The 18,398-nt window shown below is 59.9% G+C and overlaps 1 protein-coding gene across 2 annotated transcripts; it reads right to left on the minus strand.

Moving 5' to 3' along the window:
* Positions 1-3: 3 nt before the first annotated feature.
* DENND6B (DENN domain containing 6B) lies at positions 4-17,306 on the minus strand. 2 transcript variants are annotated; one of them, XM_068189304.1, is made up of 20 exons: positions 17,143-17,306; positions 13,019-13,057; positions 12,896-12,938; positions 12,050-12,162; positions 10,675-10,755; positions 9,536-9,641; positions 9,053-9,132; positions 8,822-8,884; positions 8,171-8,226; positions 7,135-7,257; positions 6,525-6,620; positions 6,352-6,446; positions 4,412-4,477; positions 4,228-4,292; positions 2,530-2,619; positions 2,197-2,250; positions 1,767-1,876; positions 1,027-1,129; positions 454-528; positions 4-189 (listed from the first exon to the last, which is right to left on the minus strand). In XM_068189304.1, exons 1-20 carry the CDS (start codon positions 17,296-17,298, stop codon positions 67-69), a joined length of 1,737 nt encoding a protein of 578 aa, XP_068045405.1. In that variant the 5' UTR covers positions 17,299-17,306; the 3' UTR covers positions 4-66. The 2 variants fall into 2 exon arrangements, with proteins under 2 accessions (XP_068045405.1, XP_068045406.1); XM_068189305.1 differs by lacking the exons at positions 12,050-12,162; positions 12,896-12,938; positions 13,019-13,057.
* Between the last annotated feature and the right edge of the window lie 1,092 nt (positions 17,307-18,398).

The raw sequence follows: 18,398 nt of genomic DNA on the forward strand, positions 1-18,398 counted from the left end.
GCCCCAGCGGCTGGGACAGGCTGGGACAGGCTGGGAAGGGTCTCCCGCTCCAGGAGCCCCCCGGGCTCAGGGGTGGTGCAGCACAGTCTGGAGGTCCTCGGGCAGCGAGCCGATGATGGTGTCGATGTAGAGACCCACCCTCTGCAGGGTCTCCTCCTTCACGGGCAGGTGCTGGCACCGAGCCCTCACCTGCGGGAAATGGGAATTGACACATGCCAGGGGCCTTTCCCCTCTGCCCGGGCTCGGGATTGAAACAGGCAGGAAACGCCTCGGGAGGGGGAAAACTTCCCTGGATCCTCCCAGCTCTGAGGATTTCACACAAACACCGAATTTCCCTGAGTTTCCCAGCCCTCCGGGGAGGGAGAGCAAGGTTTTCCAAGGCACAGGTGTGATCGTGTCCCGCATTTCTCTCCAGCCAGAGAGAGGGAGGAGTGCAGGAGGGGAGGGACTCACCAGCTTCTCCCGAAGCTTCAGCACCAGGTCCACGATCTCCACCTCGGACTTGTCCTTCATCCAGGCCACAATGTCCTAAGGGGAGAGTGGCTTCCCTCAGGGACACTTCCCAAGGGATTCCCCTAAGGAAAGCCTGAAGGCGAGCAGGGGCTTTCTCATCCTCATTCCCGAAACAGTGACAGAGCCCCTGCAGTGCCACCCCTGCCGTGGCAGGGACACCTCCCACTGTCCCAGGAGCTCCAGCCCCAGGGTCCAGCCTGGCCCTGGGCACTCACAGGGATCCAGGGGCAGCCCCAGCTGCTCTGGCAATCCCAGCCCAGCCAGGAATTCCCAATTCCCAAGATCCCATCCATCCCTGCCCTCTGGCAGTGGGAGCCATTCCCTGTGTCCTGTCCCTGCAGGCCTTGTCCCCAGTCCCTCTGCAGCTCTCCTGGAGCCCCTTCAGGCCTGGCAGGGGCTCTGAGCTCTCCCTGGAGCCTCCTCATCTCTGAGTAAACCCAGCCCTGTCCCTGTCACCCACCGCCTCACAGACACAGCCCTGTCCCTGTCCCTGTCCCTGTCCCTGTCACCCACCGCCTCACAGATGGCCTCCAGGTGCAGGGCCTCGAGCTTCTGGGTCATCTCGCGGTGCCGCTGCCGGAACCAACCGTCGAAATTGGGGGACTTGAAGAATCGCCTGTGGAGAGAGGTCAGGAATTGTGGAACTGTGGGTCTCTGGAGCTGGCAGGGACCCGCAGGGACAATCCCATCCAACAACCCCACCCTGTGCCCCACAGCTCCCTGAGGTGACCCTGGGTCAAGGGGACCCGGGGCTGGCTCGGGGACACACCAGGACATGGGCACAGGTGCCCAGAGCAGCTGGGGCTGCCCCTGGATCCCTGGAATGTCCAGGGCCAGGCTGGACCCTGGGGCTGGAGCTCCTGGGACAGTGGGAGGTGTCCCTGCCGTGGCAGGGGTGGCACTGCAGGGGCTCTGAGCTCCCTTCCCACCCAACCATTCCCTAAATCTGTAATTATTGTTTCTGATCACTTTCTGGGATTTTTTCATTCTCCATCTCTGTGCATTTCCCATTTTCCTTCCTTGGGTATCCAGCTTCTGGATTTTTCCCACTCCTATTGCACCAAGTGTCTTCTCCATCCCATTCAGAACCAATTATCCAGGAAAACCCTGGACCAACTCCCCTGCAGGACCTCCGCACGAGCCCCAGGGCTGAATTTGCCCTGGATTTGCTCTCCCTGACCATCCCGAGTTAATCCAGTGCCGGTTGGGACTGGCCCAGCTGGGGGTGGATCAGGGCTCCCTGCAGGTCTCACCTGTAGAGCCCCAGCCAGTCCCCCTTGAGCACACAGGTGAGCTGGGGGCCGGCGTGCTCCAGGCTCTTCATGAAATCCTCCTGGCAGAACGGGCGGATCTGGGGGGGATTCTGCACAGGGAAATCCACGTTAGTCCATGGAAGCCCATATCAGAGAAACCCAAAGGAAAGCAGGAAAACGAGGGCTGCACTTCCAGTGGGAAAGGTGCCCAAGGCACTGAGGTTAAAAACACCCCAAGGGTGATCCTCACGTGAGATTCCCAGTAATTCAGCTCCTGGCAAAACTGGGAATATCCGTCCCAAGAGTTCTTTCAACTTTTTAATGAATTTTTAAAGGAGTAAAACCCCTCTTCCTTCAACAGGGGAGGTTCCCAGCACCCTGAAACCGCTTCCAATCCCAAAGGGAAGGAGGACTGGGAAGTGCATCCTACCTTCCATGGAGTGATGGCCCTCTGCAGAGGCATCAGGCTGGCCATGTAATGCTCCTAAAACAAGAAAAGATAAAAATAAAAATCATCACTTACAGTTGAGGAGTCTCTTGTGGTGCCCAGAGCAGCTGGGGCTGCCCCTGGATCCCTGGCAGTGCCCAGGGCCAGGCTGGACCCTGGGGCTGGAGCAGCCTGGGACAGTGGGAGGTGTCCCTGCCGTGGCAGGGGCATGGGATGAGTTCAAAGGTCCTTCCCACCCAGCCACTCCGGGGTTCCCTGCTCCGGGGTCTGTGCCGGGCGCTGCTCCCCGTCCCCCCGGGGTGTCCCTGCACTCACCAGAGGGATGATGAAGCTCTGGGTGAGCTCCAGGAGGTGCCTCCTCAGCAGAGCGCTCTGCACCTCCGAGGGCCGCTTCCGCTGGATGCCCTGCGAGACAGACGGGGCCACCCACGGCACAGGTGGGTCACACGGGGTCACACAGAGTCACCCACGGCACAGGTGGGTCACACGGGGTCACCCACGGCACAGGTGGGTCACCCGGGGTCACCCACGGCACAGGTGGGTCACACGGGGCCACCCACGGCACAGGTGGGTCACACGGGGTCACACGGGGTCACCCACGGCACAGGTGGGTCACCCGGGGTCACCCACGGCACAGGTGGGTCACACGGGGCCACCCACGGCACAGGTGGGTCACACGGGGCCACACAGAGTCACCCACGGCACAGGTGGGTCACACGGGGTCACACGGGGTCACCCACGGCACAGGTGGGTCACACGGGGTCACCCACGGCACAGGTGGGTCACACGGGGCCACCCACGGCACAGGTGGGTCACACGGGGTCACACGGGGTCACCCACGGCACAGGTGGGTCACACGGGGTCACACGGGGTCACCCACGGCACAGGTGGGTCACACGGGGTCACACGGGGTCACACGGGGTCACCCACGGCACAGGTGGGTCACACGGGGTCACACGGGGTCACCCACGGCACAGGTGGGTCACACGGGGTCACACGGGGTCACACGGGGTCACCCACGGCACAGGTGGGTCACACGGGGTCACACGGGGTCACCCACGGCACAGGTGGGTCACACAGAGTCACCCACGGCACAGGTGGGTCACACGGGGCCACCCACGGCACAGGTGGGTCACACGGGGTCACACAGAGTCACCCACGGCACAGGTGGGTCACACGGGGTCACACAGAGTCACCCACGGCACAGGTGGGTCACACGGGGTCACACAGAGTCACCCACGGCACAGGTGGGTCACACGGGGTCACACAGAGTCACCCACGGCACAGGTGGGTCACACGGGGTCACACAGAGTCACCCACGGCACAGGTGGGTCACACAGGTGTCCCCTGACTGTCACACACAGCCTGCAGCTCTGCAGCCACGGGAGCCTGAAGTGCTGCCCAAACTCCAGATCCCAAACCCAGATCCCAAACCCAGATCCCCAAACCCAGATCCCAAACTCCAGATGTCCAAACTCCAGATCCCCAAACCCAGATCCCCAAACCCAGATCCCCAAACCCAGACCCCCCAAACTCCAGATGTCCAAATCCAGATTCCAAACTCCAGATCCCCAAACCCAGATCCCCCAAACCCAAATCCCAAACTCCAGATCCCAAACTCCAGATCCCCAAATTCCAGATCCCCAAATTCCAGATCCCAAATTCCAGATCCCCAAATTCCAGATCCCAAACGCCAGATCCCCAAACCCAGGTCCCATAGCACAGATTCCACCCTCTACTCAAGCCCATTAAAATTTCAAGTTTCCCTGCACAAAATCTGGGTGTTTTTCAGGCTTTTTTTCCGATATCAGTTCTCCCCACTCAGTTTATTGTTAGCACCAGGATTTAATCCTTAATATCAAGAGGAAAGTCCTAAACCTGGCATGATGAACGTGTCCCAGTATGGACTAGATCATCCCAAACTGTAAATTCTGCTCCTTTGGAGAGCTCTGTCTGCTCAAACGGAGCTCTTGGCACAGTTTTCCCACCCAGGACAGAGTGGGAGGTGCCTACCTTTAGTAGCCTTTTTATCAGGGTTTTGTCTTTGTGAAGGAATGTTTTATAGCAAGTGTAGATTCCTGGATGGGAAGAACAGGGGATGGGGAAAAAACCAGGAGTTACAAAGGGACGCAGTTCCCTGCTGCCAAATCCCCACGGGAAGGGGCAGTCCTGAGGGATGCCTGAGGCCCGGACCCACCTGGTTTGGTGTCCAGGGTCTTCAGCTTGGCCAGTTTCTTCACCTTCACCTGCTTGGGCAGGTCTCCTGTCACACACAGAGGGGACAATTCAGGCTCTGTCCCTTCCTGCTGGGACTGCACTGGGGGACACCCAGCCCTGCCCTTGCCCACCCTCACTCCCCACCTCCCTCTACCCTCAGAGCAACCCCAGCTCCCTTCCCTGCTGGAGTTCTGGAATGGGGATGTGCTAAAATCCAGTTCCTCACCCCCAGGGCTTCCTTGGCTTCCCAGTCATCAAAGGTGCTCGATAAAGGAGAGCAGGTTTCTCTCTCTCCACCTCTCTCAGTTTCCTGCCCAGGAAGGGCCTTTCCTCTCCTGGAAGCTCCAGGACAGCAATTCCTGCTCCCCACACCCAGCCCCAGCTCTGTGCTCATCCTGCACATGGCCACAGCCAGAGGTGAGCTCCTGTGGCTGCTGGGCTCTCCCAGGAGAGGAAATCTGCCAGGGCAGCTCCTGCAGCCTCCAGCTGCTCTGCCAGCCCCACGGAGCCCTGGGCCAGCTCACCTTCCACCCTGAGCTCACCTTGAATCACGATTTTAAAGGGTTAAGGTTTTAGCTGAGGGTTAGAACCGATTCAGACTGAAGTTAGATACAGCAGTGATAGTTAATGATTATTAGATGCTTAATCTAAAGCTAATTGTTCTATTATGAGCTCATTTGTAGAAGTGGAGCAAGTGAACCGTTATAGGAGCATATTGAAACCAGTAGAACAATGCCCACTCCACGTCAATCCATCACGGAGCAGGGGGCCTCGGATCCTGCCAGAGGGTCACAGAGACCTGACAAAGACCTTCCTGACTTCATCCCTGGCACCTCTGACCCAATTTGAGACCACCGACCCAATTCAAGAGAAGAACTGCACGTGTGTGAAGGACTAATAGCCTCATTTTAATGCAGAGTGGGGATGGGAGGTGCTGGGGTTGTGCATATGTGTTATTGTGGGAAATAAACAGAAGGCAGAAATCCTCGTGCCGTGCGGTCACGCATTTCAGGGACGATCCCCCAGTGCCACCCACGGGGGTAATAAACGTATTGCTTTCTAATTTGACTAGTTAGAGAGTCTTTGTCCGTGATTTTTGGTTTTAATGATTCAACCTGACAGACACGGAGCTCCCCTGGCACCCTGAGCTCACCTGACAGACACCCTGAGCTCCCCCTTCATCCTGAGCTCCCCTGCTGTAGGTGCAGTTTGGGTGATTGGGAGCAGGGACAGGGAGATCCCGGGAGCAGGGAGATCCTTGGGCGTGGGTGCAGTTTGGTGATGGCAGCGGGAGCAGGGACAGGGAGATCCTTGGGCGTGGGTGCAGTTTGGTGATGGCAGCGGGAGCAGGGACAGGGAGATCCTTGGGCGTGGGTGCAGTTTGGTGATGGCAGCGGGAGCAGGGACAGGGAGATCCTTGGGCGTGGGTGCAGTTTGGTGATGGCAGCGGGAGCAGGGACAGGGAGATCCTTGGGCGTGGGTGCAGTTTGGTGATGGCAGCGGGAGCAGGGACAGGGAGATCCTTGGGCGTGGGTGCAGTTTGGTGATGGCAGCGGGAGCAGGGACAGGGAGATCCTTGGGCGTGGGTGCAGTTTGGTGATGGCAGCGCGGCTGCCCCAGCCCCAGCCCCGTGGGCACAGCTGTGAGCAGCAGGTGAGCAGCACTGGCAGCACTGAGCCATGGAGTGCCCAGGTGTGCTGACCCACCACACAGGGAGCAGAGGGCACGCAGGTGCCACGCGTGAACGTGGGTGGATAAAAGGGGGGCAAAGAACAAGGGCAGATGCTTGCAGCCCTCTGGGGTGGTGTGGTGTCACTGTGTGTGGGGGAATGCTTTAAGCTTTCTGAAATTGTGTGGTGTATTGTGGCTGTCTCGACAGGCAGGCACCCTGAGCTCCCCTGGCAGGCACCCTGAGCTCACCTGACATGCGGAGCTCGCCCACCCGCAGGATGTGCGGCCAGTGCTGCAGGGTCTTGATGAAGAAGGGGTTGGTGACGCCCACGAGGATGTTGGGCCTGGAAGGAGGGGACGGGCTGAGCGCTGGTGGCCCTGGGTGCCCCTCAGGGCTGGCGGCAGGGCACAGGGGCACTCACGGGGCCTGGGTGCGCGTGGTGTATTCCTTGAACTCGCTGTCGTGGATGGTGAAGTAGGGTCGGAAGTCGCAGCAGTAACGCAGCGGGGCCAGGCAGCTGCAGGGACAGGCAGGGTCACCCTGGGCCAGCACAGGGGACAGTCCCTGCCCTGGGCTGTGCCCACACCGGGGCTGCCACAGCCCAGGGGCCATCGGCCTCCTGCCCCCCTGGCCACCCTGGGCTCGTGCCCAGCCGCTGGCACAGCACCCCCAGGGCCTTTCCCAACTTTCCAGCCCCCCTGCCCCAGCCTGGAGCGCCCCAGGGCAGCCCCTGGCACTCGGCCTGGCTGAACCTCTCTGGGGAAGCGCCAAGTTTTTGGGGTTTTGTGCTAAGGCAGAGCTCTGAGCTAGGGAGAGAACGTTCCTCAGGGCTGGACCCATCAGGGGAGACTCCTTTGTACTCCTCTCTATCCTTGCTGGAAAATGAGTGCGGAGTATTTGCAGTTTGTCTTGCAAAGCTTCCACGAGCAAGCTAAACCCAACCCAGGTGAGCAGCAGAGTGCATGTGGGAGGGAAAAGCTGCCAGAACTGGCTGTCACAGTTCCCAGTCCCTCACACCCTGTGGGTGTTACCTGGTGAGGGCCAGGACCATCTCTGAGGACATGGTTGGGGACGGTGCCATCACCACCATGGGCTCCCCCAGCAGCATCAGCTCCCAGAGCATCTGGATGTGGATCAGCACTGGCTGGAAGCACCTGGGACAACGGGAACAATGACAGGGTCACTCAGGATGGACCAGACACAGCTGCGGCCTGCAACCCCCTCAGGTGTGCTCCCGTCTGGGAATTTGAGATCTAGGATGGACTCTCAGCATTCCACAGGGAAATTCAGGTGTTTTCACCCGGGCTGTCACTCGGTTGTTTCATACAAGTTTGAAGGAAACGCTCTAAGCAAAGTCAAGCAATCTGTGATCAGAGAGTCATGGAATGGTTTGGGTGGGAAGGGACCTCAAAGCCCATCCAGTGCCACCCCTGCCGCTCTGGGGCCTCCTCTGGGCTCTCTCCAGCAGCTCCAGGTGCTGCTGCTGTGTCCCCAGGGCTGGGGCAGCTCTGCAGGTGGCTCTCACCTGCGGGGGCACAGGGGCAGGATCCCCCTGCCCTGCTGCCCACACTGGGGCTCAGCCCAGGGCTGGGGGGTTCTGGGTTGGGTCAGCTCTCACCCCCAGCACCCCCAATCCCTTCTCCCAGGGCCGCTCCAGCTGCTCCTGCCCAGCCTGGGCCAATCCCAGGCGTTGCCCTGACCTGGGTGCAGCACCTTGGACTCGGCCTTGTTAAACCTCAGGAGGTTCCCATGGATAGATGTTGCTTTCAGTGTGTCTGAGACAGCAGGACACCCCTGGATTCCAGAGGACGGACGTGGAAATGGCACCTCCAGTGCTGGGAGCTTTGGGCAGGAGCTGCTCCCCAGCCCGTGGAGGGGGACACAGCCCCTCCCCTGCCCCTGGGGCTGTGCAGGGCACAACCCTCAGCTCCAATCCTGCCCAGAATCCCAAAGGAGCCCCTGGAATGCAGCAGTGCTTGATTCCGCACCATCCCAGCAGGGATTCTGCATCTCCCAGCAGGGAGAGGGCGGCAGGTGGAGGGGAGAGGGTTGGGAGGAGCCTCTCACCTGAACAGGTCCAGCTCATGAACACTGGGGAGAACCAGGGGGGCTGGTAACAGATTCTGGACGAGGAAGGGAGAAAAGGCTGTTAGTAGCTGTTAGTGAACTGTGGGGAGATGGGAGCAGCCTGGCTGGAATTGCACCAACCAGCCACAGGGAACAAGGCTCACACCCTGAGGCGTGTGCGGGAGCAGGGCTGGGTGCAGCACTCAATCCCAAACTAATTCCTGTGCCTACAAACTCGGGAAGATTCCCCTCTTTTCCAGATGGGAAAGGCTGCCCATGTCTGCTCCTTTATTTTCCAGGGTTTCCTCTGGTGCTAGAGGGCTTGAGACACAACAGAGCCAGCGGGGTTAGAGGTGTGGCACCAAACCAGTGTTAGTCACAGCAGAGAAAGGGAAAGGCGAAGGAATCCAAACCAGAGCTGAAGCAAATTCTAAACAGCTCCAGGGTGAAGGCAGGAGACCCAGCAGGGCCTGAATTCCCAGGAAAAGCAAGGGGAACAGTGAGTAAAGCACCTGGACTGGGTGCAGAGCCCTGTGTGACTCCAGGCAGGAGAGCCTGGAGTGGAACTGCTGAGACCACACTGATCCCAGGCCAAAGGGTTCCCAACAGGATTCAGGATCCAGCTCCTCCCTCCGTGCCAGCCCCTCTCACCTCCTGGTTGCACTGCTTCACTGGGCTGGAGCCTGGCTTGTCCACCCGGGATGGGATCCTCACCTGCAGGGCAAGGAGAGCAGGGATCACGCTGGGGTGGGATTGGCGGGGGACAAACTCCTCCAGCCACCAGCTCCAGCTGGAAAGGTTGTGGGGAATGTGGGGCGAACAGGGATTTCACATCCAGGACCACGGAACACAGGTCCCTTCCCGCTGGCGCAGCCCGGGTACCTGGATGACCACTCCCATCACGGGCAGGTTCAGGGTCTGGCCGGGCACCGGGGGTGGCCACTGGTCGATCTCGTTGCACACTGAGGGACACAGGGAAGGGGAAGAGTTTCACCTGAGGGAAAATCCAGCTCACCCTGGCATTCTGAAAGGGAATTATTCCCTGTTCCCAGCTCACACATCCCCCTGGCTTGTGGCAAACCCAGAGCTGATACATCAGGATGAAATGACCCGGGCAAAAAAGGCCTGCTGGAGGTGCAGCAGATTCCTGGCTTTGGGAACACCCTGCACCCAAACTGACAGCTCCATCCCCTCCCTCCCCACAACCCCTCCTTTACACCTGGTTATCTGCTGGACAAGCAGGACAAAGCTCTCCCCTGCTGGAATTTGCTCCAGAGTGAAGCCATTTGGAGCACTCCTGCTGTTTTTCAGGAACCTCCCGATGCAGCCCCTCTATCCCAAGCTGGAATCCCTGCCCCAGCTCACCTGCCTCCAGGCAGGGCTCCAGCTTGTCGAAGTATTCCGGAGCAATCAGCTGCAGCAGGCACTGGAACAGGTTCACGTAGGGAAGGCGGGACACGAGCACCAGGGACTGGGAATGGCACATTTGGGATCAGGACCCCCCTGACCCCAGCACTGCACATTTGTGTACTGCTTAGACAGGGATGGACTTAAAAACACAACACTAAATCCACAGAGCAGCTCCCAAGCAGAGCTTTGGTGGAATTCTTGCTGCCACCTGCTCACAAGCCAGGATTTGGGAGAGCAAAGGGATTTGGGAGCATGGCCTGGCAAAAGAGCAGCTGAAGAGGGAATAGAAATCAATTGCTGGTGAGTTCAAAGCTCCCAAAAACCATTTCAGGTGGAGAAGCACAAAGGAGCAACTCCTGAAATGGGAACTGGACAGATAAACAAAGTCAAGGAATGGTGGGAAAGGACAAAGGAACTTGGAATAACAAATCATGTCCAGCAAGGCCTTTTTTGTTCTAACTGGGGCTTCCTTGTGAAATAATCCCTGTTTTTTACAGCTGTCCCAGCCTAGCCCCACTGGAGGTTTCATTGTTACACTGATTCTTCTCTTCCTCTAACATTAATGAGTGCAATAATTAGGAATGCAGGAGTCATTCAAACACCTCCTGTCCAACCCCAGACTTGGCCATTTGAATTCAAACCTCATCCACGTGTGACAATTCCTTCCCTGAGCAATCCCACTGCTCTGGTGGAAAACTCAGTGGTTTAGTGGGGACGGAAAACCTGATTTCTGCATTAGCAGGAGTCTGAAAGGAACTCCTGGAGGTGGAGGGCACAAAGCTCAGGACACTGCTGGGACTGAGATGTCCCCATGGACCAGCACAGGACAAGGGGGAACGGCCTCAGGCTGGGCCAGGGCAGCCTCAGCGTGGACACCAGCAGGAATTTCCCCATGGAAAGGGGGTCAGGCCTCGGCAGGGGCTGCCCAGGGAGCTTTGGAGCCCCCATCCCTGGAGGTGGCCAGGGAATTCCTGGAGGTGGCACTCAGAGCTCCGGGCTGGGGATAAGGTGGGAATTTGGCACAGGCTGGACTGGATGGGCTGGGAGGGCTTTTCCAGCCTCAGGGATTTTGGGATTCTGGACTCAGCACTGACCTTCTGGAAGTAGCCCCTCCTCATGGAGCTGTCCTTGACCTGCCGGAAGTACACGTACCCAAAATAGTGAGCAGCCTCTCGCTGCAGGGACAGAAAGAGACAGTTAGGGACAGCCCAGCCCCACCGTCACCAACCCCTCCTGAGCCACCCCCATGCTCTGACACATCCTAGCATCCATCCCAGCCCTCCAAGAGACCTTCCCATGGGGACACAGGGAGACACACAACTGGAGCCAGGCTGGCAGAGCTGGGCGTGCTCACCTGGAAAGAGAAATGCTCCAGGGAAACCCAGAGCCCCTGCCAGGCCTGAAGGGGCTCCAGGAGAGCTGCAGAGGGACTGGGGACAAGGCCTGCAGGGACAGGACACAGGGAATGGCTCCCACTGCCAGAGGGCAGGGATGGATGGGATCTTGGGAATTGGGAATTCCTGGCTGGGCTGGAATTGCCAGAGCAGCTGGGGCTGCCCCTGGATCCCTGGAATGTCCAAGGCCAGGCTGGACCCTGGGGCTGGAGCAGCCTGGGACAGTGGGAGGTGTCCCTGCTTCAGTTCCCTCTCCCAAAATAACGGGGATCTCCCAAATTCAGTTCCCTCTCCCAGTGGGATCTGCCTATTTCTGGTCCACCTCCCAAAACAGCTGGGGGTCCCCATGACTCAGTTAATTCCCTCTCCCCAGTTCAGTTCACTCTTTGATCCCCTGACCCAATTCCCTCTCCCAGCACAGCTTACTCTCCCAGCAGCTCCCTGTCCCCTGACCCAGTCTCACCTGTGATCCCATTCCCTGTCCCAGTCTCACCTGTGATCCCATTCCCTGTCCCCTGACCCAGTCTCACCTGTGATCCCATTCCCTGTCCCCTGACCCAGTCTCACCTGTGATCCCATTCCCTGTCCCCTGTCCCAGTCTCACCTGTGATCCCATTCCCTGTCCCCTGACCCAGTCTCACCTGTGATCCCATTCCCTGACCCAGTCTCACCTGTGATCCCATTCCCTGTCCCCTGTCCCAGTCTCACCTGTGATCCCATTCCCTGTCCCCTGTCCCAGTCTCACCTGTGATCCCATTCCCTGACCCAGTCTCACCTGTGATCCCATTCCCTGTCCCCTGTCCCAGTCTCACCTGTGATCCCATTCCCTGTCCCCTGTCCCAGTCTCACCTGTGATCCCATTCCCTGACCCAGTCTCACCTGTGATCCCATTCCCTCCCAGCAGCTCCCTGTCCTGCTCTCCCTCCCTGTGAGCACGGAAGGAAATCCCTGCGCTGAACCGTTCTTGTCTCACTATTCCCAAGGCCAAAGGAAAGGAGGATTTTCCCCTGGGACCCCAAATCCACGGAATCCTTGGCTTTTCCCCCAGGCAGGGGTGGGCAGGGCCAGGACCCACCTGCAGCGTCAGCGGGGCCTCCCGGTTGTACCTCCCGTCGTCCTGGAACGGGGAATTCCGGGAACCCCCGGCCTGGCGCAGCCGGAAGCTGAACTGGGTGTCCCCGAGGCCACCTGGGACAGAGACAGCACAGGACACAGGGACAGCCAGCTGGGAACCGCTCCGGCAGAACGGGATGGGGCTACGGGGAAATCCAACCCGGGAAAGGGGAGGGACGGGGGAGAAACCAAAGCGGAGAAATCCGACAGGGAAAGGAAGAAAGGAAGGGAAATGGGAAGGAAAAGGGAAATGGAACTATAGGAAAAAGCTTTTCCCTGGGAGGGTGGGCAGGCCTTGGCACAGGTGCCCAGAGCAGCTGGGGCTGCCCCTGGATCCCTGGCAGTGTCCAGGGCCAGGCTGGACACTGGGGCTGGAGCAGCCTGGGACAGTGGAAGTGTCCCTGCCATGGCAGGGGTGGCACTGCAGGGGCTCTGAGCTCCCTTCCCACCCAAACTGTTCCAGGATTCCATGAAAATGCAGAAACCCAACCTTTAAAGCCCCAGGGCCTGGCTGGATGAGCAGATTTATTTCTCACTGTCCCTTTGTGAAGTATAAACTCAGGTTTGGGAACATTTCTGCTGGAAGTATCCCCTCCCCAGCTCCTGCTCCCAAACACAGGAATGTGGCAGCTGCCACCCCTCCTGGCCACACTGGGAATTTCCTTGGAGCACAGGTTCCCACCCAGCAGAGCCGGGGGGAATCAGCACAAGGAGGCTCCGGCTCAGCCCCAGGGTGCTCCCTGCAGTCCCCTCAGCCCTGCTGCACCCCGGGGATTGTCCTTCCACCAGGGACACTTCTGTCACCCACCTGAGTAGGAGTCTGGGAAGGACAGGTAGCAGATGCTCGTTTTCTGCAAAAAAACCAGCACCCAGTGAGACCCCACTGAGAGCTGCTGCCAAAGGAGGGAGAAGGGGAATGAAGGGTGGTTACCTCCTTCTCGGTGAGCCTGAAGTCGTGGGGATACACCAGCTGTGGAGAGAGCAGAGCCTGTCAGCCCCTGTGCCCACAGCTCCACACACAGCTCCTCCCTGATCCCCACAGATCCCACAGGAAAGCACCTGGGGTGATTTCAACGCTGAACCTGCCACTGAGCCCGGTTTTATTTGGATGTGGCGACAGGCCCAAAGGCTCCTGGCTTAGATTTATTCCCGAGAGCTGATGGCCGAGTGAATGAACAGCCCCAAATCCTCTGGGAGCGTTCCAGGTGTGCAAACATCTGTCCTGTCAGGAGCGGGACAGGACACACAGGAGGGACAGGGTGGAGAAGGAGCTGGGGAAGAGCGGGTGGGTGTGGGGGGATGCACTGCAGGGGGACACGGGGAGGGTTCAACAGCCATGGCTGGGACAAACCCCACAGGGAGGAATTCCATCCGCGCTGGACTTGATAACCCTGGAGGGCTTCTCCAGCCTGACTCTGGTTCTCACAATCCATGGAGACCACGGAACTCACAGAGTCAGGGAATCCCGGGAGGGGTTGGGTGGGAAGGGAGCTCAGAGCCCCTGCAGTGCCACCCCTGCCATGGCAGGGACACCTCCCACTGTCCCAGGCTGCTCCAGCCCCAGGGTCCAGCCTGGCCCTGGACATTCCAGGGATCCAGGGGCAGCCCCAGCTGCTCTGGCAATCCCAGCCCAGCCAGGAATTCCCAATTCCCAAGATCCCATCCATCCCTGCCCTCTGGCAGTGGGAGCCATTCCCTGTGTCCTGTCCCTGCAGGCCTTGTCCCCAGTCCCTCTCCAGCTCTCCTGGAGCCCCTTCAGGCCTGGCAGGGGCTCTGAGCTCTCCCTGGAGCCTTCTCCTCTCCAGGGGAACATTCCCAGCTCTCCCAGCCTGGATCCCTGGGATCCGAGGGGCTCCAGCCCTGCAGCAGCTCCATGGATTCCTCTGGGCTCTCTCCAGCAGCTCCAGGTGCTGCTGCTGTGTCCCCAGGGCTGGGGCAGCTCTGCAGGTGGCTCTCACCTGCGGGGGCACAGGGGTGGGGTCCTGAGGAGAAGGATCCCACGGAGCCCGTGCTGAAGTGCAGGAATTGCAGCGGGGCAGGAAGGAGCCGGCACGGGCTGGGCTGAGCCGGAGCTCCCCTCTCAGCCTCGGGAGTTCTGCTCCAGAGGCAGCTGCTGCTCCAGCCAGGAGCTCCCATCAGCGCCTGCCTCTCCTCCCAGGCTATAAATAGCCCGGGTGGCCCCGTGCCAGGGGCTGGAAGTTCACCCAGCCCTGGCAATTCCCGCGGATCCCTTGGCAAGGGCGGCGCTCCAGCCGAGCCAGCCAAATTCCCAACTAACAGAGCTGCTGCCCAGAGCTGCGAGGGAACAGCCAGGAAAACCCCGAGGCAAAGTGATCCCCGAGCAGCTCCAGGGGCCAGGCAGCATGGAGAGGGAAGGCTGGGGGGCTGCACTGGGAAGGGATTGGGATCGTCCCAGGGCAGCACTTCCCTGCTCCCCTTGTTCTGCGCCAGGACCCTGAACACATCCCTGTGGTTGGGAATTAATCCCCACCCAAACATTTATCCTGTTAACTCCCAGGGAATCACGGCCAGGAGTGGGAGCCCTGGACAGCTGATCGTGGTCCATCAGGAGCCTGTGAATCCCAGGAATTGTGCTTTCCTCAACATCTGCTGCCCAATTCAGAGCAGGAGCTGGGACAAGGCTTCTGATTTCCTGCTGGATTCTGGGGGGGCTTTCTGCAAGAGAATGGTTGGAAAATCAGGCTTTAACCTCCGGGGTTGGAATTGATGATTTCCAAGGTCTTTTCCAACCTTAATCCCTCTGGGATTCCACATCTCTGCTTCCCCTTCACTTTAACTCTGATGTGTCTCTGTGTTTGGGGTGCGGGGAAATCACCAAACATCCAAAAGTTCAACATCTCAAATCCAAGCCAAAAGGAATCCGAGTCACTACAACTTTTCAAAAGCCAAAAAAAGGCAAATGAAATCGGGATGTGTAGAAGTCTCCAGAGCAGCCCAAAAGGGCTTCAATCACATCCTGAAGTGTTTATTTGAGTATCTGAAGGTGGAGGGGCCAGAAACAGGAATTCCATTTAATTTCTGCCTTGATCTGGGTTCTTCTTTCCAACAGCTTGTCCATGGAAGCCGAGTGGGAACTGCTGAATTCCAGAATCCTTGGGATCTCCCTAAGTGTCTTCTGAATTTCTGAATCTCTCAGAGCTGAATTTCAGAGACCCCCTGGGTTTGTATGGCCAGACCCCCTAATTCGGTACCCCCAGAGCCCCCCAGGCCCCCACAGCTTCTCCTCTCCCTGGCTTCCCTTCCCATGTCTCATCCCTGCTCCTTCCCCTGGAACAGAAATCCACAATGTTTTTCCAAAGGAAGAGGGACAGCGGGGCTGTGTCATCCCCACTGACACGCTCCCGGTTTTCCTAAGTCATTTGTGCCACATAAGGAACATTTTTCCACTGAAACTTATGCAGGCAAAAGGAGAAAAGGAAGGAAAAGAAGGAAAATTCCTTTCCAGAGATGAGCAAACAACATTCCTGCATCCCTCATCCACAAAGGCCCCTCCTCACAAAGGCAGACAGGGGATAACCCACCTTTACACATCAAAACACAACTACAAAGCATTGAATTCACCACGCTAATTATTATCCCAGTATTCCTCCCTTTCTTGGGGTATTTCAGGCCTGGTTTTGCAGGAAAAAGGATCAAACAGGTGAAACTCGGGTCTGGAGGAGATTTTTTTATTCACTTTCAGGCTCCAGGGAAAGAAACAACGAAGTATTCAAAGCAATGGAGCAGCAACAAGGTGGAGTTGGTTCCTCCTGCTTCCCATTCCCCTTGGAAGCTCCAGCATTTAAAACTGGGAAGGCTCGGTCCTCTGAAAACCAGAGCAATCTCCCTAAAAAGGGCAGAGCAAGGAGTGACTCCCACAACTGCCCAGGAAGTAAGAAGGAACTGGAGGTGATGCCTCAGGTTCAGAGAAATCCACACTTCCCTGCTTTCCTCAGAGAGCAGCCCCTGAGGAGCCCAGCTGCCCCAAACCCTCCTGCAGGAGCGGCACTGGACACTCCAGGGACCTGGGACAACTGTCCAGCCCTTCCCGCCCCAGTCCCACCCTCTCTGGCCCCACAAGGGGCTCAGCTCTGCTCCAACCCAGCCAGGGAACTTCCCTTCCCCGGGAATCCTGCACGGACACCTCCCTGCCCTGGCTGCTGGGAATTTGTGTCTTTGGAATCCCGGGATGGGTTGGGTGGGAAGGGAGCTCAGAGCCCCTGCAGTGCCACCCCTGCCATGGCAGGGACACCTCCCACTGTCCCAGGCTGCTCCAGCCCCAGGGTCCAGCCTGGCCCTGGGCACTGCCAGGGATCCAGGGGCAGCCCCAGCTGCTCTGGCAATCCCAGCCCAGCCAGGAATTCCCAATTCCCAAGATCCCATCCATCCCTGCCCTCTGGCAGTGGGAGCCATTCCCTGTGTCCTGTCCCTGCAGGCCTTGTCCCCAGTCCCTCTGCAGCTCTCCTGGAGCCCCTTCAGGCCTGGCAGGGGCTCTGAGCTCTCCCTGGAGCCTTCTCCTCTCCAGGAGGGGAGGATCCTTCCCAGCTCTGCCAGCCTGGCTCCATGGGACGTGTCACCCTTTATTCCATGAAGGGGATCCATGAGGGTCTCCGGGATGCTGCCCTGGCCCCTCCCTGCCCTGCGCACCCCCCACCCCACCGAGATCCCCCTCACCCCAAATCTCTGCTCGGGCCCCCACCCCAACCCTGATCCCCCTTCCCACAGCCCCAGCCGCGATCCCGCTTTTCCCTCTCCGTTCCTAATGCCGCTTTTCACGCGCTCCATCCCTAATCCCCGTCCTTCATTCCCTTCCCGCTCCGCCGCCCCCGATTCCCTCTCTCCCCATCCCTGATCCCTCCACACCCCCAGTCCCCGACTCCCCTTGTCACCTCGCTGTTCCCGATTCCCTCTCCCCACTCCCGGCGCTCAGCCCCGATCCCCGATTCCCCCTTCCACCTCCCCATTCCCGATCCCGCCCGTCTCCATCCCGGATCCCTCCGCCGCAGCCCCCGCTCCCCGACGCGGTGCGCCCGTCCCCGGGCCGCCGCGGCGCACCTCCATGGCCTGTCCCAGCTCCAGGTCGAACGTCACCACACACACGCAGTCGATCCAGGCGGCGAAGCGGCCCCAGGGCAGCGGCGAGGCGGCGGCGGCGGCGGCGGCGGCGGCGGCGCGGCGGGGCCGCGGCCCGGCCCGGCTCAGCGCGTCCATGGCGGCGCCGCCCGCCCCCGCGCCGCCACAGCGCGCCCCCTGCCGGCCGGGAGGTCCCGGGCGCGCCGCCACAGCGCGCCCCCTGCCGGCCGGGAGGTCCCGGGCGCGCCGCCCGCACCATCGAGACGGCGGCGGGCGCGCAGAGCGGCGCCGGGCGGGTGTCATGGCGGCGGCGTGAGGGCTCCGCGGGCCTTGGGTGCGTTGAACCCACGGCGGCCTCACCGCCCGCTGCCCGGCCCGCGGCCTGTTGGAGCCCCGCGTGTGCCGGCCGGGATCCCCCCCCGGCTGTGCCCGGCCTCAGCCTCCCCGAGCCCCCCGCGGGGCGGATTTTTAGGAGCGCTCCAAACCCCGTGTAGAAGAGACGCCGTTTATTCCCTGCCGGGCGCGAGGAGGAGATTTCCGCGGAGCCAGCTGACGAAGGGGTAAAAAATGGCATGTGTTGTGCAGGAGAAGTTACACGAGCCCGCCCCGGTGAAACTCGCACTCTCCACCCGCCTAACGCATTGTGTGACCTAACCTGGCCCGCTTGGAAGTCGCCTTTCGCTTGACAGAGAGCTCTTGCATGAAGCGGCCTCTGTTGCAGAAGTTACCTGACGCCTCAGTGGCGTTCAGAGGTGAGGAAATGCCATCAGCTCCTCTAGGAGACGCTTCCGCCGGGAACGGGGGTCCAGCGGGGAGCCCCGGGAGCTGTTCCCAGGCGGGGGCGGAGGCTGGCCCGGCGCTGGTCGTTACGGTGGTGTTCCCGGGACTCCCGGCGCCTGGATGCAACGCCCTGCTTCCCGCTCAGGGCCGTCTGAAACACCCTGGGAGCACCGGGGGTAAACCGCAGGCGCGCCGCGGACTTGCTGAGGAGCACCCGGGCACTCTGGGGCTTGTTTGTCGCCAGGGTCGGGCGCGCAGCAGCGGAGGAGAAGGACCACTGTGAAGAGAAGGCGTGAGAAGGAGCAACTCCACCCTGGCAGTGCCCAGAAAGGCCAGGCTGGACACGGCTTGGAGCACCCTGGGACAGGGGTGGAAGGTGTCCCTGCCCGCGGGACTGGATGCGCTTTGAGGTCCCTTCCAGCCTAACCGTTCCGTGGTTCCAGAGTGCCTAGAGGTGT

The sequence above is a fragment of the Anomalospiza imberbis genome, chromosome 5, assembly GCF_031753505.1.
Source record: "Anomalospiza imberbis isolate Cuckoo-Finch-1a 21T00152 chromosome 5, ASM3175350v1, whole genome shotgun sequence".
Lineage (NCBI taxonomy): Eukaryota > Metazoa > Chordata > Aves > Passeriformes > Viduidae > Anomalospiza > Anomalospiza imberbis.